The sequence below is a fragment of the Poecilia reticulata genome, chromosome 11 (assembly GCF_904066995.2).
Source record: "Poecilia reticulata chromosome 11, P_reticulata-male-v2, whole genome shotgun sequence".
Classification (NCBI taxonomy): domain Eukaryota; kingdom Metazoa; phylum Chordata; class Actinopteri; order Cyprinodontiformes; family Poeciliidae; genus Poecilia; species Poecilia reticulata.
The window spans coordinates 13,536,885-13,564,828 of NC_088840.1; the positions used below are offsets into that span (position 1 = coordinate 13,536,885).

General features: G+C 39.8%; 1 protein-coding gene across 4 annotated transcripts; it reads left to right on the top strand.

Moving 5' to 3' along the window:
- The first annotated feature begins 2,974 nt into the window (after positions 1-2,974).
- Positions 2,975-26,427, top strand: LOC103472352 (zinc finger protein 385D). 4 transcript variants are annotated; one of them, XM_017307548.2, is made up of 8 exons: positions 2,975-3,259; positions 5,816-5,931; positions 13,971-14,081; positions 16,312-16,480; positions 18,298-18,534; positions 18,610-18,791; positions 22,409-22,445; positions 24,292-26,427. In XM_017307548.2, the coding sequence occupies exons 1-8, from the start codon at positions 3,250-3,252 to the stop codon at positions 24,588-24,590; spliced, it is 1,161 nt and encodes a 386-aa protein (XP_017163037.1). In that variant the 5' UTR covers positions 2,975-3,249; the 3' UTR covers positions 24,591-26,427. The 4 variants fall into 4 exon arrangements, with proteins under 4 accessions (XP_017163037.1, XP_017163038.1, XP_008420172.1 ...); XM_008421950.3 differs by having other exon boundaries at positions 2,980-3,259; positions 13,974-14,081; positions 22,409-22,510; XM_008421949.3 differs by having other exon boundaries at positions 2,982-3,259; positions 22,409-22,510.
- The last annotated feature ends 1,517 nt before the right edge of the window (positions 26,428-27,944 follow it).

Consider the following 27,944-nt stretch of genomic DNA (forward strand, 5'->3'; position numbering starts at 1 on the left):
ATCAAAAAGAATGGCCACATCTCATGAATAGCAACATTTAAGTGACTGGTCATGTAGTTCCTTTGCCAGTTTATTTGGATTGTTTCAGGCTTTTCTTTGCGGGGTTCAAAATGGATTCTCCTGTGATGTGCCGTTTCTGCCTCGACCACTACATGCATCGGCTCTTACCCACCAGAGTGATGTTACAGATCCACTTTGACAACCAGTGATTGAAAGTAATGTTCTTATAGTCTGATGAAAGGAAGACGTGGTTATGTAATGTTAATAAATGATAACCACCTGCAAGTGTTTACTTCTGATCGTGAGCGTCCGTGTTTTATGAGAGTCTGCCGGCCCAAAAGGAGATCTGAACCACAATAAATGGAACTGAAGGACAATGCAAAGTTTTCAGGAAATTGTGTACTGCAAATCAGTCAACATATGTGTGACATTTTCAGTTTCTCGTCTACTTGCCTCCACAATTCATAAAATCTGAACACTTTGATACTTGACTGCAAAGAAAACTAAGCAGACATACATAAATCTGAAACAGAATGAAATGGGAGCAGGATGGGAAGAACTGGCAACAGATTGGAACAAAGTAAGAGTGCGACTGGGTGAACTGACATGGTTCTGATCATGACTTGGACCGTTACAGTGATGCTGTGTTTCTCATAGGCCTAGAAACTCTTTGAACCGCTGCTCCTTTTGTATTTGTTACGTCTGCGTCCATGACTCCTTCCTTTATGTCTTCTGGTTGTTGTTCCGTTTTGACCTTCACTGTAGATGATTTTTGCGATATTTTCTGAACAGAGTTGATCACCAGCCATATGGACTTCCTTTGGGAATCATAAACTGCGCCCCAGAGCTCCTAAATGAACGTCTCTTAAGGCCAAAACCTGCAGGAGAAACTTTTCATCTTCTCCTTCACGAGAAGGCGGGGACGGGCAGTAATACCCCACGCCATCCATGCAGTGCTCTGCTTTTTGTCAAAAGAAGCACAAAGGCGCCTGGTAATACATTAAGAGAAAAAAATCACTTTATGAGCAAATATTTCCAAGTCGGTTTAATACCCCTCTACTTTTGTTCCATGCAGTTCACAGAGGAGGTGCAGTCCAGACAAAATGTCTTTGTCTAGATACAAAGATGCCACATTTGCAGAAGACGTTGTTTCGCTGATGTGAACTCACTGAGAGGGAGCATGTATGCATGTTCGCGTGCGTGCGTTTGGGAAAATAGCAGGTGTTACACTGACAGCCTTAGCGAGATAAGTCTCCTTGGAGTTTGGTATTGTGGGAAAACACATGTTGTTGTCGACATTCTTGTGAGGGTTTGAGGACCAGAGGTTTAACTGAGGCCATGTTGCCAAAAGAGAAATTGCATGTGGACTTTTTCAGTGTGTGCATGTGTACAAGTCCAGATGAGTTTCTGAAGCCATTACTGCATGCATCCTGTCCAGTTTCCTCTGTATGCTGCGAATGCCACAGGATGAATCTAAAAATACCACGGGCCCAAGAGGAAAAGAAGTGAAGATGGGAAAATCATTTACACAAGCGCAAGAAAAAAAAAAACACAGTAATCTGGAAACAAGGGCTGTAAACTCTCAGTGCCACAGACTCGTTTGTTTTTAAAAGTATTCCTCTGACAAACAAAGTCAAACAGATTTAATTCTGTGAGGAGGATTGTTGCACTGTTGCATCACCTCATGTGCAAATAGGATGTGATTGTCCAAGAAAACCGAAAGTAACTGGAAGTGGTCGGTGGGGAAGTGGAGCTGAGATAAAAAAAAAAAAAAACATATCCTGTTTTTAATGATGGTATAAACTTTCTCTGTTTCAATTTCAATAACAACAATAAAAAGACACACAAAAAACAATGGCTAAAGGTAAATGTTTTTATTATGTCATGCCATCCTCAATTTCTACCTTATTTATTCACTCATCACTAATTGGAATTTTACATGTAATTATTTTTATTTAGTTGTTTCATATTTTGAACATTTCTGACGGAAGGCTGCTGTACGACCCTGAGGAGGACAAAGGTCCGGTCTCAATTTGTTGGTCAATATTAACTTAATCTGATTTTCCATCTATAATGAAACTCTTTACAAATATTTTTTCATCTACTTACTTGCCTTTGATCATTTTTGATGGCCGCTCGCTCTTTTTATGCTGGGGCCCCTTTCACAATGAAGACAAGAAACCACATGTTGGACCCAGTCAATCTAGGAAACCTGCACCGTCAGAACGGCGTCTAGCACAGCCCGACTGAAATGGACGGTGGAAAAATGAGAGCAAGATAAATCGTTTCAAACATTTCGGCGCGTGTTCCACCTTAATTTAACCTACGTCGAGTACAACTCAGCTGGTTTAATCCAGGCAGGAAATAGTAATAACAAAGTATGATAGGGTTTGAGGGTCTTACCTGCACAGACTCCTTCCCTCATAACAAACCTTAATATCTGTCAGATACTCTAGCTGAGCACTTTATGAGCACTTCTTCTAGTAAAGACATGCTTTTGTTAATTGTGGGTATCCTTTGGGCCATTTCCACGCTGAAAGATTTGTCAGATTTTCAACAGAAGCCGACAAAAGCTGACAAGACTGACTGATATTTGAATTTGTTTAAACGTCCATTTCCAGCTGAAGAAAAATAGTCCCCAAGCATGATGCCTCTTCCACCATGCTTCAGTCTGGGTATGACAATAACTGTCTCGCTAAACTCTGTCCCATAGTACATATAATGTCTTGGAGTCCTTTTGACTCTGCAGAGGGATTTGATGTGAGATATGATGAAGACAACTTCATTAAAAGCCAACTTGGACCGTTATACTTTATTTATTTATAAATATAAACTTGTGATGTCAGTTTTTTTTTTAACTCTGTAAAAGAAAGGGACACAATCACACTTTTTGTTTTTGGGGTGTGTGTGCGTGTGTGAGCTCACTGAGGGAACTGACTCACAGCTACAGTAATTAGACATGATTCTGACTAAACCCAGAGCAAAGCTGGAGATAAAGATACAGAAGAAGATTTGTACAGGGATCGTGAAGACACAGTGATGATAAGGAGGAGGAGGAGTAGCAGTGGGCAGTTAGGAGGAGGAAGAGAAGGAGGAGGAGGAGGGAATCCATATGGGAAGGAGCAGCCCGCGGCTCCGCTGCAGTGAGACACAGAGACCGGAGGAGAGGACGAGGAGCCTCATTTCTGCCTGGAGATGAAAAAGTCTTTAATCACACACTGAGCTGTGGGACTTCATTTCGGTGCCGGCATGTATTTTGGTATGTAAACGCAGCATTAAGCTTTTACTCTCAAGGTTGGGGGGGGGGGAGGTTGTGGGGGATTGTTATTTTTTTATTTTTATGAAATCACAGCAGACTCACTTGTTGCATGCATCTTTTGATCTGCTGTCAGTTATACAAATGTCAGTTCGGTCTTTATGTTCCACTTTAAGTGCAACACGCAGAAATTTACGATGTAATTCAGAAAACATAGAGCCACAGTGTTCCTGTTAATGTCCTCAGCAGGATTTTACAAGTTGGTTGAATTGTGACAAAAAGTGTGGAAATGTATAAACTAACATTTCTTTTCTTTTGGTTGGTTGGTTCATTCTGAATTAACATAACGAGCGTGTGATCTGGATTCTGTCGTCTTCTGTCCATGTTTGTGCATTTCGCAACCTCATTTCTTCTCTGTAAAGTAAAATACCCAAGCACACACAATGCTACATGAACACACATGCGCGCCGTCAGCCAAAGGCAATCAGAGTAATGGCAGAGCGGATGGGTGTGTTGGCTGATTTTTGATGATGATGATGACGATGATTAAACTTGCACCCTGGTCCTGATTCAAGCTGCAATCAAGCTGGGAGAACATGTAAACTGGAGGCTGGACAATCAGAAACACAAACAGGACGCTTATCACGCTGGACCCTCTGGACTGGTTCTATGTGTGTGTGTGTGTGTGTGTGGGTGTGTGTGTGTGTGTGTGCGTGTGTGTGTGTATCTACAAACCTTCTGAGAGTTTCATCAAATACTTTGATGATAGGGTTCGTTATCTAACTACTTGCCTGTGCCAGAGAATTATTTTGATAAGACTTTAATAACTAAGGCTTTGAATAAAAATTTAAAAAAGAGAGAAGAAATGACTGAATGTACTCTAATGGAAGAAATGACAAACCTGTTCCAAAATAGTCGGTGTTGAATTAAAATGTAGTCTGCTGAGTATAAGCTATAAATCAGTGATATTTCTTGGATGAATCTTACCTTTGGTGAGCTCCTCCCTCTGCATCTCATGCCCAGATTTTTGTTGCTGCAAATAAAATAATGCTTTCACGGTTCAAACCCGTGTCTTTAAAGAATCGGTAATCAGTGTGGAATAATCCGTGTCGGCTTTTACCCATTTGCATGTTGTCATTTTCATGCATGATGCAATCTAGGGTGATTTTAATGCCAATAAAAACCAGATAACATATTTCTGTGTGTGTGCGTGTTTGCAGATTGAATGAAGGTTTCATAAATCACACTAATACCTTGTCACACTGTTGTGCATCTGCTTTTAGTTTTAACTGTGTAGGACGACGTGACACCAGAGGAAAAAATGCTTCAGTACAGCCTTACCCAAATTTAACCTGACCTCTCAAGACTCGTGGGATGAAAAACTTTGGATAGTACTTCTCTACTTCCTAGAGGAGGCTCATGTAGAACGTCAGTTTCATTCCCAGAGGGTTGGCTGATGTGAACATAAATATAGAAATAAGTACCACAAAATGTCAAAGCAAAAGTAACGTACCTAATTCTGATGACCCAGAAAAGTGAGAACCTCTGATACCAGTAGACATGCACTATTCAGAACAGGACGGACATACTTTCAAGACCTGACAGACAAAATCCCATCTTATTTCTTTGCTTTTCATTTTTAGCTACATAGCAGGTTTTCAATATCACAGCATACAGAGCGAGGTAGGAAACAACCCAGTTAAAGTCGAACCAGTGGTTAAGACTTAATTAAGCATTAATTTGGCATCAAATATGACAAAATGCATCAGTCTGTACATCTTAAATATTAAAAGCAAATAAAAACAGATGAGGCTGGGATTAAAACTAAACTTTACACAAATAAAAACAGGACGATTCAGTTTTAGGTATGTTAGCCATCCTTCAAAACATGTTTGTTAAATTTGGTTTAGTTTAGGGGGACTCCCCGGACAACCGCACCTTTTCCTGATAGTGTAGGAATCTGCAAATTGCAGCTGTAGCATTTAGCTGTTCAGACCCTCCTTTGTGTATCCCAGTGATTCTTACCAGATACGGCAGAACTCAGCTCCGTTTTTAAATGTAAAGGTGACAAAAAAGGACTGCTGCCATGCAACATCGTTTTATCATTAAATGTGTAAATATTTCATATTCAGTTGTTTACTTTTTAGTTTATATTACTTTTAAGGATTTTGCCCATACCCTGCTAAGCTGCACCTTAATCATGTTGCGATAATGAAAATCAAGGTATTTTATTTGATCTATTATCTCACATAATGTGACCAGAAGATATATATTCCTTGTTCTAAGACCTCAACGCCGTAATGAAACTTTGGTCACTAAAAACTACTTTTACAAAAGTAATAAGACTTTAGATATAAACTGCCTTGGAGGACTGCGTAGGTAGAGCAAATATGGTTTGCGGATTGTGCATAAATGGACAAAAACGCTAAAACGTAAAGGTTAAAGTTCAGCCTTTTCAAGTGCATCTCCTCGTCTCTTTTCTCTTCCCACTTAGCTCTCTCCGTTATCTTCATTTAAAACGGATCACTTAATCTTTGCTGCTTCCCTTCTGTGTCTCAGGTAATGTGTGCCACAGTCCCCTGCCGTCGCTGGCTCGTCCCACGCTGGGCAGGACCCAGCCCTCCCCTGACCCAAAGGCCCTCCTCCCCTTCCATCTGCTGCCTGGATTCACCGATGTGAGTACCGTCAGTCACTGTTGGGTGGTGGGAACGGGCTGTCACTGAATCCATTCCCCCTCGTCCCCTCCATCGAGCCGGTTTTGTTTTTCCATTTAGCTTCCAGGTTTAGTTTGTCTGCGTGGAGGTAAATGTTTAATATAAGCGCGCTGCCTACACCTTTCCAAATATATCACCTGTGATGCGGAGAGCGGTGACATTTCCACACAACCTGGGGGGCGTCAAGAGCTGCTTCCTTGGTATTCTTCATGCAGAGCGTTTCTCCGAGCTGTCTGCCTCCGTGTTTGTGAAGGGTGAAGGTGGAGGAAACGAATGCGGACCCGGTCCGGGCTCGGAGGAGACGGACCGTGTTTCATATCTTAATGTAATCCTGCCTGCTTAAATTATCCATGAAATCCAGTTTTTTTTTTTTTAAATAGAGTATTAAAGATGAAAACGTTTGCATTAAACCAGATTCTACGTCTGTCGTGTTCCCAGCATTTGACACAGTGGTTTTCACAGACACAGTAATGCATGTAGGTTTGTGTATTTTCCAAGCTGTCAGCATGCAGTGAGATATATTCATTCTGCACCTGTTTAGGCTCACACTGTATATCTGCTTTAACTATATTCTGGAAAAGCCAATCTGCCTGGAAATAAGATATTTGTTTAGGTCTAAGCTCATTTCTGCTGTCTTACCTTCTCCTTTATCTCTTTTACTCTTGGAAGCCAATACATTTTGCACTTTGTGCCTCCTGACTCATTCTCAGTCCCCTCACCTTCAGACATTTCACCTCCCTCCTTCTTCCTCGTTTAGTTTAGATATTTTTTTTTCCGTTTTTCTACTTTAGTATGATAAATTGGAATAAAGATAAGTTCTTTCAAAGTTTTAATACCAGACTCCCCAGTGATGCAACGTACAAATATATTTCTTTCTTAAAAATACTCCTGTTGATTTTTTCTTTTTCTTTTTTTTTTTGTTGAACCCCATCTGACCTTTCATTTGATTTCACCCCAGCTCTTCTTCGAGGCTGCAGATTTGGGTACAAACACATCAGTCACATCAGTCATTGCAGTCTTTCATTTTGGTTTCTAGCTGTAATTTTAACTGTAACTTGTTTATTTATTTATTTTTTTTTTTACGGTTGTGTCACCGTAGGTATTTTCAATTTCTATGACCGAAATTGAGAAATTTCTGAAATGTGTGAAAAGAAAAGCGTCAAACATGCTAACCTTCATTTGGTACTGACTCAAAGAAAAAAAAAAGAAAAAAAGAGTTGACCTGCATATTTAAACACACACGAGCCTGAACTGGAGAAGTTGATTATTGATTTAGCACAATCAGCAGAAATCGTCAACTTTCTTCTACTAAAAGAGGAAACACAGAGAGTTAAACGTACCGTGAAAGAAAACCAAACATTAATTTTATATTCTCAAATAGCTGCAGTCACTTCTGACCGTTTGCTCCATGCTGTAGTGACCCACGACATGAACTGTGCTGTGTCTCTGTCTCTCACCTCTGGGTTATTGCTTCCCTTTAATCCAAGAATGCCATTGTTTCATAATCTGGAGCCAAAAAAGTGTTTCCAACTGGAAGCCTTGCAATAAGTTTCCTTCACACTGGTTTACTTCCCACAAAGTTTATCCTGGTGTCCTGCTTAGATGAATTTTGTAGCAAAACTGTTTACTCCATTCTTTCATGTGTACGTGTGTGTGTGTGTGCGTTTGTTTGTAATACCTTGGGGGACGATTTTCCTGACACATACTACGTTGTGGGGACCAACTGCTCTTTGGTCCCCACAAGGGGAAACCATGTTTATGGGTCAGGGGTTAGAGTTAGGACTAAGGTGTGAATTGAGTTTTGGTTAGGGTTAGGAAAAGGGTAAGGGTAAAGTTTAGGCTGTAGAAATGAATGGAAGTCAATGGAAAGTCCCCACAAAGACAGCTACGCAAACATGTGTGTGTGTGTGTGCGTGCGTGCGTGTGGGCGTGTGTGTGCGTGTGTGTGTGTGCATGAGTTGGCACAAACCTGACACCTATCCATTCAACATTAGAAACATCTTTTTTTGTCAAGCAAAGGAAGCCACCCTTCACATGTCAATCAAGGGAAACACTGTAATGTTACTTTATTTAAACATAAATAAAGACCTGTATGAATGTGTTTCATCTCCATTCTGATTAAAGACACTGAAGGCTAAAGCAGAAAAAGCAGAAGAACGAATGTAGTTTTCCTTGAGTAAATTAAATTAAACTGAGTTGGCATGCCGGTGACCTGAGCCAGTGTGCATTTTTGCACATCTAAAGCTTTTATTTTCCCTTCAGTGAAGATGTCATGGGCATCAGTCTGCCTATATTGATGTGGAGGTTTTTCTTTGGTAGACATTTGGTTTGAGTGCGTTTGAGCTCTGGGTCGAGCTCTTACATCGGCTTGTGTTTCTATTTTTTATTTTAGCTGGAGCAGAAAATTGATTCCAAGAAAATTAGGATGTAATTCTCTCAAAAGAAAGAAGAAAGAGACAAACTAATTCATGTCGTTTTGATGTCAGGAGTTCATGCACAGCTGTCGTGGTGATCCGCAATAAACTGTGGACTATTCGTCATCATAAATGTTGGATCCTGATTATGATCCAGCTATAAAAAAAAAAAGAAAAAAAGTCTGCTTTGTTTCACCAGAACAAATGTTTCAGCTTCAACCGGCACCCTGGAGCTGAACACGTCTGACAAGCTGCCGCTGCAGAGTGTCAGCGGGTCTGGAGAAAGACAGAGCTGATTGTAATTGATGCTATGTGCTACGTGTGACGTCTTCATTCTGGGGATTTGTATTTGCAGGTGATGTGATTTCTGTGTGCGTTTTTGTACGAGGACATGAGCAAAAAGGGCGAACTGGCTTTGCCACAGGTGCTTGTCGGCTATGAAGAGCATGTAAGGAGTTGAGGGTAGGAGAGCGAGACCACTGGGATGCAGGAAGGTGATTTTAATCAGATGGAAGCTAAGGGAGAGTTTAGAGGTGAGCAGATGGAGAGGCGGAGTGGGAAACGTGTGATCAGAGGTGAAAGAACTGCAGGAGCTCTGATGTTCAGTCTCTTCCAGAAACACAAACACCACACCCACAGCTGCTTGAAATGTTTTTAAAGTAACATCCTGGATTCTTGTTGTCTTACTTTGCTTTTTCAGGAGTAACACACACACACACACGCACCCCCCCACCCCCCACCACACACACACACAAATAATCTTCATGTGGGAGAGTGAGAAAACAGTGAGGACAGATACGCATTCCAGTGCCGCCGCTGTCTACGAAAATCAAAAGCAATCGGAGAGATTACACATACACACATTCTGTTTTTCATGTCTGAGCAGGAATTTAGCTAAAATCCCTGCAGCTGTTCTCTGTTCCTGGAGCTAACAGAACAACCTGACTGACCCGTACCAATGTCCAGTTTAAATAAAATCATGTTTTTTTGTTTTTATTAAAGTAACATAGTTTCACATAGAAACGTTCTAAAAACTATCCGCCCTGGATGTTGTTATTCAGCAGGGGGAAAAGCCCCTCGAGAAATGACTGTTTCCAACTAAATCACTTGCTGTAAAATGAATGCAACTTAACTTTTGATCAACTATTTTCTGTTTAAGAAGTGACTTGACATGGAAACCAATTTCTCTTGGCACTTCTTCAAAATAGGACATACCATTTAAGGCAGATGCTTGTTTATCAGTGCTGGGAAATGATATTTGCCCCCACAGATTACTTCTGTCTTTGTAAGTTGGTCATGTTTAAAATATGTCACTATGAAATTTTTATCAGAGCCAGAAAACGTAAGTAAATATGGAAAAGTAGATTTAAAACAATTGGTTTAAGCCAACCAATATCAGTGTTTCTGATTTGTAGATAACGACTCATCAAGATTTACTGAATTAATCATCCCGAGAAATGACCACTTCACCAATGACATTTCTCATGTATTTTCTGTGTGTTTTCTTTTATGATAGTGATATTTTTGATTTTATGGATGCATCAGTAAGCTGGCCTTGTGAAACCAAACCGTTTATACAGTTAATTCATGACTTGACAAGGAGAGAAATGATGTTTTCTTAAAGGGGCAGGTCGTTTTGGACAGCTTTTCTCCCTTAAAAATGAAGTAGTCATTTGAAAACTGTTTACTTGAGTTATCTTTGTCTGGTGTGCAAAGTTATGCAATGACATTTAACTTTGACAAAAACAGAGGAAATCTGTAAAGTGGTATTTCACAACAATTCCAGCAAGAACCTTGCTACTTGCCTGAACCTGCTCAAGTCTCAAGCCAGAGCTATAAATAAAATGTTTAACAGCTGGGGCAGTAAAATACAAGGCAATACATTTTTTTTTTCATTTGGTACAAATAGTACAGAAGTGGGTACATAAACAAAACTGCAATAAAAGGTTCATTAATTTAAAGTTTCAAACACCTATTTGCCATCTCAATAAGTTTGGAACCTGTTCTATAATAACTGCTCAAGTTTTTTTCCTGCCTAATGGTTCATTTTACATCATTCCTGGTGTCGAAAAACATTACTTATTTCCAGTAGTGCCTTGAGATGTTTAGATATTGACAAAAAGCGTAAACACGAGCATTTGAGAGAAAAATTTAAGAGATTTACTTGTGGAGTAAAAGAGCGATGATGAAAGATCTGGGATTTCATCATTAAGTTATTGATTTTCTGATGTTTGTAAAGCAACACAAACATTTCTGCACAAATGTTCCTCCTGTCTTCAAATAATAATTTCTGACGCTGTTCCTGAACCAGGCACTCCTGCAGGTTTAAAAGGTTGCAGTAAAAATAAGCTTGTTCTTTTTTTTTTTAATAGCTTACAGAAGCTGTGGTCAGCACGGCTTCGTGGAGGTCCAAATGGACTCCAACCAAGTCCTGAAGGAAAACAGTCTCTGGGCATCTTTAGACAATTTTAAATTAAGACCCAGATCTCTGAATATTATGTGGCCGTACTTTCTTTTGAAGCTTTACGAAGTATCTAGAATGGATTTGGCACATTGTGGCTGAACTATTTAGACTTGTTTTGCCATCTTGAGCTACCATAGTCCAGTTCTTTAGATCTATTTGATGCAATCTGGGCTGATTAGAGAGATTTTCTTGTGAAACACACTAAACAGAGGGCCATTTTACTCTGTTATCCCACACAGTTTTTTTTTTTTTTTTTAAATTGCAGTTTGTAATGAATTCCTGAAACTAGTGCATCAGGATGTGGACGATTTTTAGGATACAGTGGTTTTCCTCCAATCCCTGTAGATCATTGTCCCTTGAGAGGAAATTTTGCTACTGGAAAAAATGAGATTCTGTTGCTTTTTCTCCTATAGGAGAAACACTACTAATAGCAAAAAGGCTGGTTTTTATTAGTTTGTCATGGCATCCAGAGTGTTGTTTCCAACAACAGCAGCGTAGTAGTGTTCAAATTTCCATCCTTACATGCAGTCCAATGGGCAGAGGTCTCTTTAAATGAAGTTGGAGTGTGCAAGTATCTCACGCTGAAGCTGAACTTTGTGATCTTGGTAAAGTGCAAAGAGAGTAATACAGCCAAGTCAGGAGACTAAGATCTTTGTCTTTTTTTTGTGAAACTACCAAGAACATCAGTGAACAGTAATTTTCAGGACTTTCAGGACTTCCTGGACTCGATAGGATTGAGGTCTGAACTTTGACTAGGTCATTCTATCAGAAACATGCTTTGATCTAAACTATCTCATTGTGGCTCTGCCTGAATGGTTGGTGTCGTTTCTATTCCAGACTCTCTTGCCTCCTCAGGATTTCTACTGTAGCTCTATTCACTATGTTATCAACTTCACTGTTAAAGAAAACATTCCCACAGCATGATTCTGCCACTGTCAGGTGTCAAGGTGGGGATGGTCTGTTCAGGGTGATGGTCAGTGTTGACTTTCTGCCACACACTGTCTTTTGCAGGCAAAACCTGAGCCACCTGTTACCATGAACCTATAGTCAGCGTGTTAACTTGGAGCAGACAACATGTAAAGAAATAATTCTTAATAAGCTGCAGCTACAATTAAATCTAAAGATAAAATGCATACATTTCGTCTCGTAGATCAATGATGCTTTTTTTGTTGTTGTTGTACATTTTGCTCAGTTGTTACGTTTTTGTTATGTGAAAATACTGTGATGATTTGGTTTTGCTTCAAAGATCTGAATTAATCTGTAGAGAATAAAGCAGCCAATAAATATCTGCTCATAATATAATTTTACTGCTGCAGTTCATGTCTGAGTTTACTGTCATATTTCAGTCACTTTAGAAATCCAAGCCATGTGCTCAGGTATGTGAGTCACTAGAACTCATTGCCCCCTGCCGTTTTATATTAAGACCAAAACCGAGCTTCTCCACCGCACCGTAAAGGTTACAGAAGGAGGGTTCGGTCTGCATGGCTTAGCTAAAGGCCGTTTCCTTAAATGAAGAGCCCACAAACTTCAGTTTATTGAGGCTTTATGCAAAGAAAAGGAGCGAGACCTGAAAACGTGGCTCATGTTCTTCGGAACCAGACAACCCAGGTTGCTAAAAGATGCTCCGTGTTTGGTTCGTTTCAGGTCCAGAACCAGGTGTTCTAGCCTGACAGTGACAGGCTCTGACTGCTGTTTATTTTGTGTATTTGGTGAATTAACATATTCCACCCATATTTATTGGCACCAAAGGTAAAGAAATGCAAACAAATCTTTTATTGCAGTAGCATAGTTTTTTCTTCTTTTTTTTTTTAGGGGGGACTTAATTTAATAAATGGTTGATTTTTACTAAATCGTTTGTTGTTACACTTTATGGTCCCTCTGTTGGTAGTGTTTTTGCAACCTCTTCTTGCTGGTATGAGAGTACTTAATCTACTCTATTTTACATCTCCTTACCACAACATCCATTAAGGTTTATTGATAGGGAGCATAACATGGTTTCCACATATTTGTTGGTTGTTTTAGTCCAGGGCTGCATAGTGTCAAGTAGCTCTTGGGTTCAAATTTCAACTGGTTCCGATCTGCAAGCAGTGTACCTCCAGTCCAACAAAGTGAGGGGTTAGATTGGTTAATTCTCTAAACTGACTATGCACAGATTGCCAGGACAATGGGTGAATGGATGAAAGTTCACTAAAACCCATCAGAGTTTGTTTTACACGCACAAACCCTTTTACGCACACACAGATGTTTTGAGACCATTTTCACTCCATACTAAACCAACATTTTGGTGATGTCAAGATGCCACCAGTTCTCTAGAAGTGAATCTCTAGATTATCTTTACTTTCTCTACCATCATGCTCAGGATAAACTAAAGTCCACATCCAGCTTGTCACAGTTCCTGTTTAGTTCAGACTTTTAAATTCTTGCTCTGATTGCAAATATTAGTAGGTTATATTTAGTCAATTTTCTTGAAGCCATTTCTTGACTTATGAAGATGAACACAAATCATATCCCTGCCTTACTTGATTCTAAATATAAAATGTTTTAGCTCATGGAAATTCACAGTAGTGTTAATAAATGAGGGACTGGTGATTTTGTTTTTCCTAGTGAATAAATCAACTCAAAGGCTGTATTGGATAAACCTTTCGTGTAAGATTGTGCTCTTGGAATAAATCTATTTTAAAAGTTGTAACATCTTTTTCAGGGAAAACTATTCTTATGGGCATTTGGATCAAATCAGGCACATTTGTTGCCAAAGGACCGAAAGCTAAACATCACAGAGAGCATATTAAAAAGATTTATGTGAACATGCCGATGTTCATTTCTTTTCAGCACACTAAAAAAGGTGAGAACCTGAGAACAGACTGACCTGCTGTAAATCCAATCTTCTCGGTTTATCGACTGCCGAGTTTTAAGCTTGAAGGTGCTGGAGGTTAAATAAATGTAATGTGCGATGTGCAATTTTGAATACGATGTGCAATGTTACAGATGCTAATGTGCTTTTTTGATTTTGCTTTTTTGATTTCACATTTCCTAAAAGGATCATATAACAGCAAAATTAAAACAGTTTTTATCATCCTTCCGGCAACGCGAGTCAGATTTCAAGCGTTTATTATCTGTTGCAGCAGATGGATCATCTCCACAAAGCTCTGATTAGCCCATGCTTCGGGTTAACTTCACCCCTGAAGAGGAAGCCCGGCTCCTGCGGCGTTTGTCGAGTGAGATTCAACTCTGAGGTGGGTGGTGTCTCGAGGGAAACGTTCACTTTCAGCTGTTGCTCCTGTGCCGTCTTTTGCTTTTTCCACACACACCCCTTTTATGACAGTTGAACGGCTGAAGAGACCTGCCCTTGATTCAAGGCCGTTTGACTGGATCTGGGGAAGGTTAGCTGCCTTATGCAATGTCTGATTGACTGAGGAGCACATGTAGCGTCTGCCTTTCAAAAGAAAGCATTTGTAGAATTAACCAGACATTTTAGAGGGTTTTTGAGGTCAAGAGCTGCAGAATTTCAGGAATTAAGGGGTAAAACTTAGAAAGCTGTGATAATCTGACACTGTTCACCTAGAATTTACAACTAAAGCTGATAATAGCAAAGGTTACTGCATATTTGTTGCACAGAGTCTCAGGAAACTTTTAAAGCTGCAGTATGTAACTTATTAAAAAATGTTTTTTTTTGTTTGTTTGTTTTTTACAGTTGTTAAACCTGTCACCTGTCAGATAATCTGTGAAAATAACCAAGCTCCTCTGCCTTCTCTCTAACTACAGAATATACGGCTCAAAATAAGAAATACACTGCTTGTCAGAAACGACCAATCATAACCAGGAGGAAGATCTTAGCGCTGTCGATCATGCTCATGTAGTAAATGCTCACATTCTCCCCCTCTCTCGCTGCTACGCTACAACTTCTCTGAGCCAGCCACAAATGCCCAGCACATACATGAGTGTGATTGACAACACTGATCTTCTTCATGGTTCTTATTGGATGTTTTAGAGTAGAAGTGGTGACTTTCTGCAGATGGTAATAGTAGAACTGAGAGAAGGCAGAGGAGCTTCATTTTTTTCACAGATTGTATGTCTTGTACTATAATGGCATTACAAAGTGACAGTTTTGACAAATAAAAAAAAAAATCTTTTTTTTTATTATAAAAGTTCCATACTTTTATCAAAATTCTATGTATTTTACTGTGATTTTTTTTAGAGCTTTAAGTGAAGAAGTAGCATCTGTGAAGACCAAGGAACCGACACAGAGAAGCTTAAAACAATGTCAAGGCTATAAAACAATATCCTAAACTTTGAATGTCTCACGGAGCTCAGCCCAATCCATCATCTGACATCACAGAGTGAAAATGGCACAAGTGCAAAACTACCAAGAGCTGGGCATCAATCTAAGCCAACTAGCAGAGCAAGGAGGACATTAATCAAAGAAGCAGCAATGAGGCCTATGGTAACCCTAGCTGCAGAGGTCCACAGCTCACGAAGGAGAATCTGTTTGCTGTTCGGCGACTGGCTCTGAACTGTAAAAATCTTCCTTTTAGTCAAGAGTAAAAATAAGTAATCCATAAGAAGTCCCGTTCGCAGTTTGTCACAATGTAGATGACACAGCAAACAAATGAAAGAAGGCGATCTGGTTAGATGAAGCCAAAGCTGAAAGTACCAAAGAGTGTGTGTGAAAGAAATATAACACTGCCTATCACCATAAACACCCTCCCTCCCCCCACCACCACCATTAAACATAGAGAAGGCAGCATCATGCTGTGATAATGTTTTTCTTCAGTGATGCTGGTGAGAATTGATGGGGAAATGAATGGTTGTAAATACAGGAGATTCCTGGAAGAAAACTGTTTAGAGGCTGCAAAAGATTGGGGAAGAGGTTCGCCCTCCAGCAAGAGAGCAACCCCCAACACGCAGACAGATTTACAGTGGAATGGTATAAAACAAACCATATTTGTTTCCTGAAATGTCTTAGTCCAAGCCTAAATCAAATTGAGAATCTATGACTTGAAAATGTATGTTCACAGAAAGTCTCTCCACACAGACTGTGCTTGAGCCATTGTGTAATGGAAAATATTACATAAAAAAAAAAACTCTCGGTCTTTTATGTGCAACACCAGTAGAAACACTCCTGGAAAGATTTGCAGCTGTAAATTTAGAAAAGCCTGGTTATGTTGAACCAGGAGGTGAAAATAAAAAGATGCCGCAGTTTTCCATTTAAAAAAAAACATGGATTGCCTGTTTTATTGTCCTTCCTGCATTCTAACATTGACGTGCGTAGTTCTAAGTTGATAAAAAAAATGTCCAGGGGCATTAATACTTTTGCAAATCCCTGTACTTGTAACCTAGTTTCTGCATGTCATGCGACTACGGGAGTGAAGGATTCCTCATGTAAAGTGTTGCAGTGTGAAAGGATCTGTGCTGGTTTTTTTTGCTTACTTCTTATGTTTCTATGCTTTCTCTCACAACACACAGGCTCAGGCGTCCTCTCACTACAGTGGCACGAGGCATGCGAAAAGACTCAAAGCTCTGGACGCCCCAGATCCAAAGATCAAGACCTTCGAACCAGTCACCAAGGAAACCACATCACAAATCCTCTCGTCATCCTGCTCACAGCCCTCTGGCTCCGACACAACATCAGAAGGTGTGTCTGAAGGCAGGCACGCTCCTCCATGCTTTCGTGTATGTGCGCATGGACTCCACTTATATGACAGAGTTAGATATATGAACATGGAGCTTGAATCTTCTCTTCTCAGTCACGACTTGGAACTCTTTGATGTGAGAACCCTCCTGCTGCGTTGGGTTGCACAGCGAGCAGATTAAAGGTTGAGCATTATCCTCTCCTCCGTCTTCGTGTCTACATTTTCTGACCTCATTCAGTGGCCTCCTGAGATCAAAAGCACATTGAAAAATGCTTTGAATGCGATCTGTGGGCAGCCGTACAGCGCGCCCTGTAGCGTACGCGCATCTGGAGGCACGTCGGCATTACTGTGGAGGTGTGTCGGAGCATTAACCGCTTTCCACAGCATGTGTGTTTTGTTTAGTGTTTTTTGGCCCATGCTGATGCCTTTGTGTAGGTGTTGAGAAACAAAAGCAGTAGGTTTCACCAGGCTTAAAAAAAAACGAGAGAGATTGTGCATCCCATTCCTAACCCCGCAAAAGTAGTTTTTGGTGTTTGAGAGTGAATGAAAGAACCTTTTCAGGCTGGAGTTTGCTTTAGGTTTGAGCGCTTGAATATCTAGACGAAGGGAAATCGGTGAGAACAAACACACACTCACTCGGCTAGGCTGGGCTAATCATAGTTAATAGCATTGAGTGATTCTGTTAAATCAGCCTGTGCTCCTCGAGGACCAGGTGGTTTTCACTAAAGATAACAGAGCCAGCTAATCTGTATGTAGAACTGTCAATTAAAGAGCCTTCAGACAGATCCGAGGGGAAATAATTGAGTGTTGCGCGGCAAGAGGAGTTGATAATGCTCATAATCGCCTTTTGCCTGGTGAGTTTTTAGCTTTCGTCTGGAAAGAAAAAGTAATTTTGACTGGTGTTTCAGGGAACTGTCGGAGACCAGAGATTTTAAAGACAAAAGAGGACGAGTTCACGGGTACACGAGCAGCAAGTCAATTAAAGCATCAGCCAAATCCGTAAATCTGGACTTAGAAATTGACTATTATACTCAGGTTAAAGATGTAACATATCATGATACACCATATAGCTTTCCAATCAACCACTCTTCCATATTTATCAATCAGTTACATTTCTAGAGACGAGAACTTTATTTGACTTATCCAAATGCAATGAGACAACGGCCAAGAGCTACTAATCTAATGAAACTGATTGGTTGTTTCATTAGATTAGACTATCTAATGAAAGACTATTGATCGTCCGTGATCTGTTCATCTGTTCATTTACTAAAAAGTTTGAGTGGACAAACTTATTTCCACACAAATATCAGTGTTTAATCAAAAATTAATAAGACACTAAAAGAGATATAAAACTTGAAAGTTTCTTCATCCAAAGTCACTTCTAGTGGATGAAGAAATATATCAAATATATCAAAATGTGTTATTTTGATATATTTGCCATAAATACCCCACAGTCTCTCAAATCTTCAGAATAAACAGAGAAAGTAAAAACATTTATCATAATTTACTCAGAAAAAAGATATCAGCCAAAAATCTTAACAGATACAGTTTGATTTTTCATGCAAGTTCACACTGTTTTAATAAAATTAGATGAAACATGATGTGGGATTTCAGCTTGCTCGTCATTCAGATCCAAAGTGTTAAATCTCGACATTAGTGTGAAGTTGTTTTTTTTTTAAAGTATTTTCTTCTGCTGTAAGGATGCGTGATGGCCAGTGTGCGTCTCAGTGTCATCTTACACTTCTTTATGCTTCATCTATATCCCTTTAAGCCGTCTCTTTGAGTAACCACGTCTCTTCTCTTGAATTTCTGATTTTAGACCCCTCGGCCCCAAACTCTACTTCAGACGCAACATCGTTAAGCGGCGGTCTCGCTGAAACAACAAAAGAGCCCACCAGCCACTCCCTGCCAGCCAGTCCGAGGACAGCCGAGAAAGATGGCGAAGCCGAGACTCCAGATCCAGAGACAGAGGAAGAGAAAGCGAAACGACTTCTCTACTGCTCCCTCTGCAAGGTGGCTGTGAACTCTGCCTCTCAGCTCCAGGCTCACAACAGCGGTAAGAAACAGTGAGTGTGTCGTCAAGCGCTACCTTTGTGCGTCGTGTTTGAGCCGTTGCGCCACGTGTGCTCAGGTACGAAGCACAAAACGATGCTCGAGGCCAGAAGCGGCGATGGAGCCATTAAGTCTTTTCCAAGGATAGGAGTCAAATCCAAGATGGCCGCTCCGTCCGAGCCGTCAACTGGACTCCAAAACAAAACTTTTCATTGCGAGATCTGCGACGTGCACGTCAACTCGGAGACTCAGCTCAAACAGGTGAGCTGTGCTGCTACGTGGAGGCAAATTTTTACACATTCAAGCTCTAAACACTTTTAAATTAGTAACTTCAGGGCTGCCTGGTGCAATAAAACCGCAAAATAAGCAAACAGGTGTGAAGGTGTTGTGGGTTTTAGGTGCTCGAATATAAAGAAAAACATGTCAAACAATAACATGAAGTGTTGTCATATTGTTATCTACGGAAGCGCATTGCTATCACGCAGGAAAAAAAAAATTCGAGCGCTATCACGTTATAACGTGATACGTATCTTGTTAAAACGTGATACATATCACGTTATAACGTGATACTATCTTGTTAAAACGTGATAGTTATCTTGTTAAAACGTGATAGTTATCTTGTTAAAACGTGATATGTATCTTGTTAAAACGTGATATGTATGTTGTTAAAACGTGATACGTATCTTGTTAAAACGTGATAATTCTATGTCCAGGAAGTGGCGGTATTATGCTAGGCTTTTACAGTGGCTAACATGAATTGGTCAGGTTTCCCTTCATGTTTGGTCTACACGGATATGGATGCTGCTTTGCACTGTGGTTAAAACCATTAATAGCATGCAACTCTGAGCAGGATCCTACACAGAACGGGCCTGCACAGAAGGAAACGTCAGTTTGGTTCTCTAGCTGTGGAGGAGTTCCTGACTGTCTGGATCGGAGCTGAAGTTGGCTTCCGTTTGTAGCTTCTGATTCGGGAAATGGCTGAAGAGCGATTAGAACGGAGGCTCAGATGTATTTGCTGAACATTTTCTGTTCAGATTTCTTTTTTTTTAACAGTACACTTGCTGAACAAGGGCAACGGCTGTTCGTAACCAAGCAACCGAAATCAACAGAAGGCTAGATAGTGGCAAAAGACAAAACTAGATCCTGTTAAGCATTCTTCAAAATAAAAGACTTTCTCTCAAGTTAAAATGCATCCCTGTAAGCCACAACAGCCAAACAGAAAGGCAGGTGCTCTAGGACAAAAAATGAAAGAAAACAGAAGGCTAAAATAATAGCAAATATTGTAAATGTGATAGTTCATTTATAATGCATTCCAGATACAAAAAGGTTTTTAAATCTCTCATGTTTGAAGTTTCACAATTCAGATAAAGGTTTCACAAATCACAAACTAGGTTTGAAATATTCTGCCACTGGCGTAGAATAATCTACTCCAGATTTGAAGTGTCGATGTATGTTTGTTTTTAAAGCATATCAGGTGATTTTTTAACACTTGCATGTTAAATCTAATTCCATGATTAGTTACTTATTTACAGGGCTGCACAGTGGTGTAGTTGGTAGAGCTGATGCCTTGCAGCAAGAAGGTTCTGGGTTCGATTCCTGGCACAGGTCTTTCTGTATGGAGTTTGCATGTTCTCCCTGTGCATGCGTGGGTTTTCTCTGGGTACTCCGGTTTCCTCCCACAGTCCAAAAACATGACTGTCAGGTTAAATGGCCTCTCCAAATTGTCCCTAGGTGTGTGTGTGTGTGTGTTGTTGTGTATCTCTTTGTTGCCCTGCGACAGACTGGCGACCTGTCCAGGGTGTACCTCGTCTCTCGCCCAGAATGTCAGCTGGAGATAGGCACCAACACCCCTCCCAAGCCCACTAACGTACAAGGGTGTAAAGAAAATGGACGGAGTTACTTAATTACAGTCATATGTTAAGTGTAATTTAAATGCTTATTATTATTTACTGAATGTAACTTGATTGTACATAATTACAAAAAGGTGATGTGAAAAATAATTAAATTCAAAGCTTTATTTATGATTTATTTTGACTAAAGTGAAGAGAGAGGAAGTCTTTTATTTTGAAGAATGCTTAACAGGATCAAATTTTTTGTCTTTTGCCACTATCTAGCCTTCCGTTTATTTTGGGTGCTTGGTTACGAACAGCCGTTGCCGTTATGCACCTATTGTACTGTTCAATAAAAATGTTTTACAGAAAATGTTCAGCAAATACATCTGAGCCTCCGTTCTAATCGCTCTTCAGCCATTTCCCGAATCAGAAGCTACAAACGGAAGCCAACTTCAGCTTCGATCCAGACAGTCAGGAACGCCGCCACAGCTAGAGAACCAAACTGACGTTTCCTTCTGTGCAGGCCCGTTATGTGTAGGATCCTGCTCAGAGTAGCATGCTGTTAATGGTTTTAACCACAGTGCAAAGCAGCATCCATATCCGTGTAGACCAAACATGAAGGGAAACCTGACCAATTCATGTCAGCCACTGTACTAGCCTAGCATAATACCGCCACTTCCTGGACATAGAATTATCACGTTTTAACAAGATACGTATCACGTTTTAACAAGATAACTATAACGTTTTAACAAGATACGTAACACGTTTTAACAAGATATGTATCACGTTTTAACAAGATAGTATCACGTTATAACGTGATATGTATCACGTTTTAACAAGATACGTATCACGTTATAACGTGATAGCGCTCAAATTTTTTTTTCTTGCGTGATAGCAATGCGCTTCCGTAGTTATCTGACAATAATATGTCCAACATATTATATCCAGATGACTTAATCATTTGTTAAATTATTAAGTGCTCGCCACTTATTTGCAGAGTTACATAAAATCTTTAAAGGAATAAAACATCAAAGGGTTTAAACAAAACCGAAGGGAGATTTCTTTGCAGATGAAAAGACACTGGACTGAAAAACTCAGTTTATCCAGGGGAACTCATTGGCTTTTGCCTTGTGGAAAAAAATAAAGCTTCTTATTTACTTTGAATTTTGAAGTTTTTGTCCGCAGTGAATTGCATTTTAAATTTTTTAAAAAGTGATTAAGACAATGTGATTATTTTGCATGAAAGGTACTTTTTTTTTTCTTTTTTTTGACTCATTAGAATAGAAATAATTATTATGCTTTTATGATACGTGGTACAAAGGTCCTGGTGTTTTGTTTTGTTTTTTTTTTTTTTTACTGACCATACCGTAGAGTACAACCTTCAAATGAAGTACCAGACGTCAGAGATCACAATTTATCAGACTTCTTTTGCATAGACTCTAAAGCTTTAAAAAGGTCAGCTGCCTCCCGCATTTGCTATTCACACAGTTCAACAACTTCATCTCATTTCCCATCATGAATTGCAGTCATGTATGAGGATATGTGGGACTCTGCATATTTTATTCCAAATCACAGTGGGTACATCTCACACCTGTCGATGCAGGTGAGTTAAAACCGCTGATCTCCCAAGATAATGAGCACAAAGCTACCGAGCCATTTCTATTTCAGTGAGCATTTGTGTCTGACGCTGTCCTCTCTGTTCGTGATGTGACTGCATAGTGTTGGTCTCCATACCTAACTGTTTCAAAGTTAACTTTGGCCAGGTGCTCATGAATATTTAACGGCTTGCTGCTGATTTTGTACCACGCAAGTGGCAGCCATCTGTTTGTGCTGGTCAGTCAAATCAAAAGGACCTTCAAATCTGCCCATTTTGAATATATATATATATATATATATATATATATATATATATATATATATATATATATATATATACAAAGAAAGTTGCTCCCATTTCTTTTCTTTTCATCTTCACATCTACACTCATGCTGTGTCTGTCTGGATGCAATTTGCTGTAGGTTTTTATCTTTCCGTCTTCTGCTCCAGCACATCAGCAGCAGAAGACACAAGGACAGAGCAGCAGGTAAACCGGCCAAACCAAAGTTCAGCCCCTACGCTCCCACTCAGCGACTCCAAAGTCTCCAGGCAGTGAGTGCTGTTGTTCTTTTCTCTCATCGTCGGGTTTGCGTACAAGAGTATATTCTCAAGGGAGCCTTTTCTAGGAAGGAAACTCCCTGCAGCCAGTGAACTCAAATGTCAGCTATGAAAACAGTTTCACAGAGGTGAGACAGTTTTTCACCTCCGTATGGCTTTGATGTTTGAAATGATTCAGGCTGAGTAAATGCGGCATGTTTAGCAATTATTGATAAATGCGTAATGGGCCTTAAAATAAATCACTCCTTGATTGCAGAAGCCCAATTTCACACCAAAACATTGAGAAAACCCAACTTTTAATTTGAGTACATCTATTCAGTCACCATTTCCACCACGATCTAATTTATCCAAGCCGTAAGCCAATCTAATTACAGCATTAGGTGATTTATTTATTTATTTTTTTTGCTGTTTTAATCAAGCAGACTGTTTACAAACTCTTTAAATATGACTCAATTACTTCATATTGTCCCAGGATATTAATATGATGTGAAATTGAGGTCACTCTTAATAACATGACAAACAATAAAGCAAAGCAGTCCAGTGAGGCACGTGCACATTTATCTCGGAAAACAGCGTAGAGTAAAAACGTTGCCATCAGTCACACACACACACGCGCACGCACGCACGCACACACACACACACACACAGAGAGAAGGGGGCCTGCTGCCTGAAAAAAACAGAAAAGATTTTGAAGTACTGAATGGAAGCCACTTAAAGTTTTCTACATGCCAGCCAGAGGCTTACTATGAAAAAAACCTATTCTGTTTTACCACCAAAAACAAGAACATGTGAAGCTTGCAAAACACTCCTGCGACTTCAGCTGGAACCATGTGGTTGGTTCAGATGAAACTAAGGTTGAAGTTTTCGACAACAAACTCTCTGGGTGTCTTGTTTTGTGCCGGTGGGGGACGCCAAACGCAAACAGGAGGCAGGCAGAATCGTTTTAAAGTGAATTTAAAAGAGAAGAAACTAGCTTAAATGTACAAATGACACACAGCAGGAAACCAACAAGAACCAACAGACGAGGCGTAGTTGTGACAAGAGATACTTGGAATCAAAGAAACCAAACTAGAAAACCAAACACGGACGATGGGTGGGAAGGGGTAGTGGAGTCTCATCAACTAAATTAGCAACAGCTATGGGACCAGAGGTGGGACAATGAACAGACGGGCATTGAAGGAAAATGGCTAAAAACAAGTACAGGAGGAAAACACGGGTCAGGAAGCTAAAGCAAATACTAAATGGACAGAAGAATCTGATACAAGCAAATCGGAAAACCATAGACTGCAAGTCTGAACACAAGGTAAACAAGGGGATATCAAGGTTAAAAACAAATCAAAACCCAAGAATCTACTAAAATACAAAATGAAATCAAGCAGTGGCATTGTGAATTATTTTAAGTAATATAAGATTTAAAAAAAAAAAACTCATAGGATCTGTAAGCAAACTAAGATGTAGTTGTAGCCAGGTGTTTCAACAAGATATAGTTCACTAGAAAAAAATCTATCAATGGTAGGAATGTCAAAATATGTTGCCTAGCAGATTTTTAAAAATCCAACAATTTCATGACATTCTCCACTGTGAAATTTCCCTCACTCATCTTTTTCCGTGTGAAGCAGTGATACTGCAATAAAAGAGGCCATTTTTAAAGGCACGGCGCCAAGGAGAGGCCGGGGCGCTGTTCATGACTCTGCTGATACCAATCTGAAAGTATCTATATAAGAAGAAAAGAACCTGATGGTAGGTTTTTTTTTGTGTGTGTGCTTCTTCCTCAGATAAGACTTACTCTGCGAAAAAACCAAGACTTGACCAAACCTCTCGCCTCCTGTGTCCTTCATCGTCAATTATCCGTCGTCGCCGCTGCTCTACCGCCGCTGGCGCCCTTCTCCCTCCAAACCACAACAAACTCAAGTCACCCTCTGTTTCATGGTCAACCTCTCCCCCAGGCTCTGCTTCATCCAGCCACTGGACCCATCTGTTCTCCTCACACATCGGTTCTGTTTTCCCCCTTCTGATCACACCGGTATCTCAGCCAGCTTTGAGCTCCAACAAGAACGAAGACCCTAGATCCTAACCAGATCTGCCAGAAGACGGCACTCCCTGCTCTCAGCAAAACCAACCGCAGAGGAACGGTTGCAGACACAAGAAAAAAACTGAAAATATGTCATGACTCGAGGAGATGAAAAAAAATAAGTGAAACAGTTAAAAAATGAGGCATTTTTAGAGATGCTGTGGTGTTTGACTTTGTGCAGGTGCTAATGAAGCTGTCGCAGGTCTGCAATATGTGGAACAGGATGCATTATGGGATACTTGTTGAATGACAAAAACTAGCAGCTAGGTCTTTTGCAGCTATACAAATACAGTAGCCTGCATACCTTTGAGCGAAAAAAAAAAAATCAGTTAAAAATTAATGTCGCTAATGTAAAGACATTTTTCTGTTTTGTTTGACTTCCTTTTAACCACTTTTCTATTTAAACTAACAAAACAAAAATACCGAAGTATTTGCTCTCTGCACGGAGACAACTTGCACTTTGGTGAGCATGACAACTATTATAACGCTGGTGAAAAGCTATGTTTTCGTATGTTCCCCATTATTTCAGTTTTAACCATTTTGAAGCAAGAAAACGACTCCCAGAAACGCCTCGCTTCAACTGACCTTCACGCGCAGTTATTCAAATTTCTTGCTCAAGTTAAGAAGTAGCTGCTATTACAGGCTTGTAGCTAGTGGTTTTTAAGAAAAATCTTCTAAATTTGCATTCACTGACTATTCTTATATCCAAGAAATTTGTAACATTACTTAATTAAAGCCTTTTTTACACAAGGACCTGCTCAGCTCAGTTAGACTCCAATAGTTTTTAGGGTTTTCCATTGCAAAAATCAAAAATATCCTTTAAAATACAGTGCTATCCTATAGCTGCGGTGACAAATGTATTTAGACAAGGAACACTCTTTGTTTCATAGCTTAAAGCAAATCTGTTTATAGACGGTATAGTTACAGGTGGAACTAATGCGCTACATGAAAACCCTCATCAAAGGTGGAAAAAAAATGCTTAAGTATGAGGAAACAAATCTTTGCTGCACAAAAAAGCATAATATTTTAACATTTTATCAGTTAAAGCTATTTGATTTATTAAAAGGATAAAATTACAAAAGGCCCCTTGATGAATATCTGGTTTTGATATCTATATATTGATAATAATATGAGCAGAGGCTTCGCTAAAACAAACCTACTGTCTCCGTTCTTTCTTTCAGTTTTCGGAAGTTGGCAAACCATAGTGAGGAGTTTATTGCCACTGGGAAGCCGAAACGTTTCCATGGCGCTCCTTCTCTTCTTCCCAAATATGACTCACCAACATTGATGAAAAATGTATTAAAAGCTGCAGTTGCAGACTTAACCCTTCTTCCGCTTGCATGGGAGGAAATGTTAAATGTGGTTGCCCAAATCTTTGCATGTCACTGTAAGCACGCCACTAGGAGTGCTGTTTTCTTTTTGTTGGTTTTTTTTAAACAGGTGCTGTGGATTACATTTAGGAGTGATTGCAGATGGTTTCTATTTTGCCTTACTTCAGGCAAAAAGCGCTGTCATTGATTAAAGTGACTTTAGAACAAATCAAATGCTCCAATATGTCCCATTCACTGAAAATGACCAAAAACAAAATTGTATCAGCAGGGCACATCTGCTTGCCATAGGGATATTGACATCATTAAAAAAAAAAAAAGCTGCAATGAAACATTGCTTCATTGTTTGTTTTTTATCTGACTATGTGTTCGCCTAAAACATTGCCAGAAACTCTGACAGACTATGACATTGCCTCCTTCAAAACACAGTCTGTTGCTTTCTGACTCACACTTAGATACAGTTTATCCTCCTTTGTTTTTACCAGCATTCAATAAATCTCCTGTTTTTGGTCTGTGTTCAGGTATTTCTCCTCAAAAAAAAAAAAAAAAACAGAATAAAGCACCTATTCGAGTTCGAGTTTAAAAGCTTCCTAACATGCGTGTTCCTAAAGCTACATTCTCTGCAGTAAATCACTGCTGGAATGTTCTGCTTGATCTTAATGGTTGTCTCTGATGAAGCTTACATCACATCACTGTAGCTCTGAGCAATGTTTTAGTGAGTTTCAAGAAAAAGACCCTTTTCAAAGCAGTTGGATGAGATTGATGAGTTAGTACAAGCTCCAGGGCTTTAGCAGGAGGATGTGGACCAATTGGCTATAGGGACAATTTTGGTTCGTCAACCAAATAAGTTTATTTTTATGCACACAGAATAATGTAGATTGATAGTGAAGTACACATAGTATGTAGAACTTTAGAATCAAAACACTCCAGTAAGTTCACTTCTGAGTGACTAAGAGCAAATAATATGAAGGCTTTGGAGAAGTGGAAGAAGAGGAAGAAGAAATCTGGACTTAAGAAGAATGCAATTGAGAAACTTTGACATTACTGCAACGAAATGTGGCAGCTGTGGCCAAAAGCACTACTTTAGAAACGTAAAAGAAGCTTTATAGTAATTGTCTCAACCAAAGTTTGGTTGGTTTTTTTCCCCAACAACAAATGTTCCTTGCTTTAGTTATCTTTCTCTGATAACAAATTTTAAGTGTGACATAAAAGCAAAAACTAGGAAATCTACAAGGGGAGAAAATACTTTTTTTTCCCATTACTTCATTTGCAGATTGATTATCTACATGACAATACAATAAAATACCACCTAACATGGGCCTGTGAGTTTTTTTTTTTTTTTTTGGAAGTGTACAAAATACACCATTTGCAAAGTATTCACTCTAAAATAATAACAATTAAAAAAAGTTAGCCTGTTGTAAAGCACGGGCCAGATGAGCATCGACATGAAATGTGAAAGCTGAAAGTGTACCTACTCTAAATAATGGCGTACTGTACCTTTTCAGAGGTCAGAAGCAGGGTCGCTGCCTCTCACTCAACTCTCCATGACCCCCCTCACTCTTTCTTCTTGTTTTTGTCTTTCAGCAGCTTAACTGAAGCCAAACTGGATTAATGAGCTAAATATTATTTACTTCTGTGTGCTGCAGACGCTCCAAAGTAAACGCCCCTGCCAAGCTGCGGTCCACCCAGTCGCTGCATCCTGACTCTCCAGGCTGTCACAGCGGTCATTGTTGTTACGATAACGAATTATCTTGCCTGATGGTTGTGAACATCTGTGTGTGGGATGCTCGATTCTCCCCAGGCTGCTGGAATTCAGACCTCCGCTGGCCCCTCAACTCCTTGGCTCCGCAGCCTTCACTCCTTCTTCTCATGCACCTTTTGTCATCTTTCTCTGGTTTGCTCTCAACACATCTACGCTCAGCTCTCCACTCTGTCTCTCACCGCATCATCAAACTCATGGCAGAGAAAAATACACGCATAAACACGTGTCAGCATTACAGAAGCCCCAGTCTGGCATCCAGGGAATTTT

Excerpts from the sequence above, each read along its gene's own strand:
- LOC103472352 (XM_008421949.3), top strand. Across the intron at positions 14,082-16,311 it reads GAGTGAGATTCAACTCTGAG|GCTCAGGCGTCCTCTCACTA; the intron begins GTGGGTGGTGTC and ends CACAACACACAG. Across the intron at positions 16,481-18,297 it reads CTCCGACACAACATCAGAAG|ACCCCTCGGCCCCAAACTCT; the intron begins GTGTGTCTGAAG and ends TTCTGATTTTAG.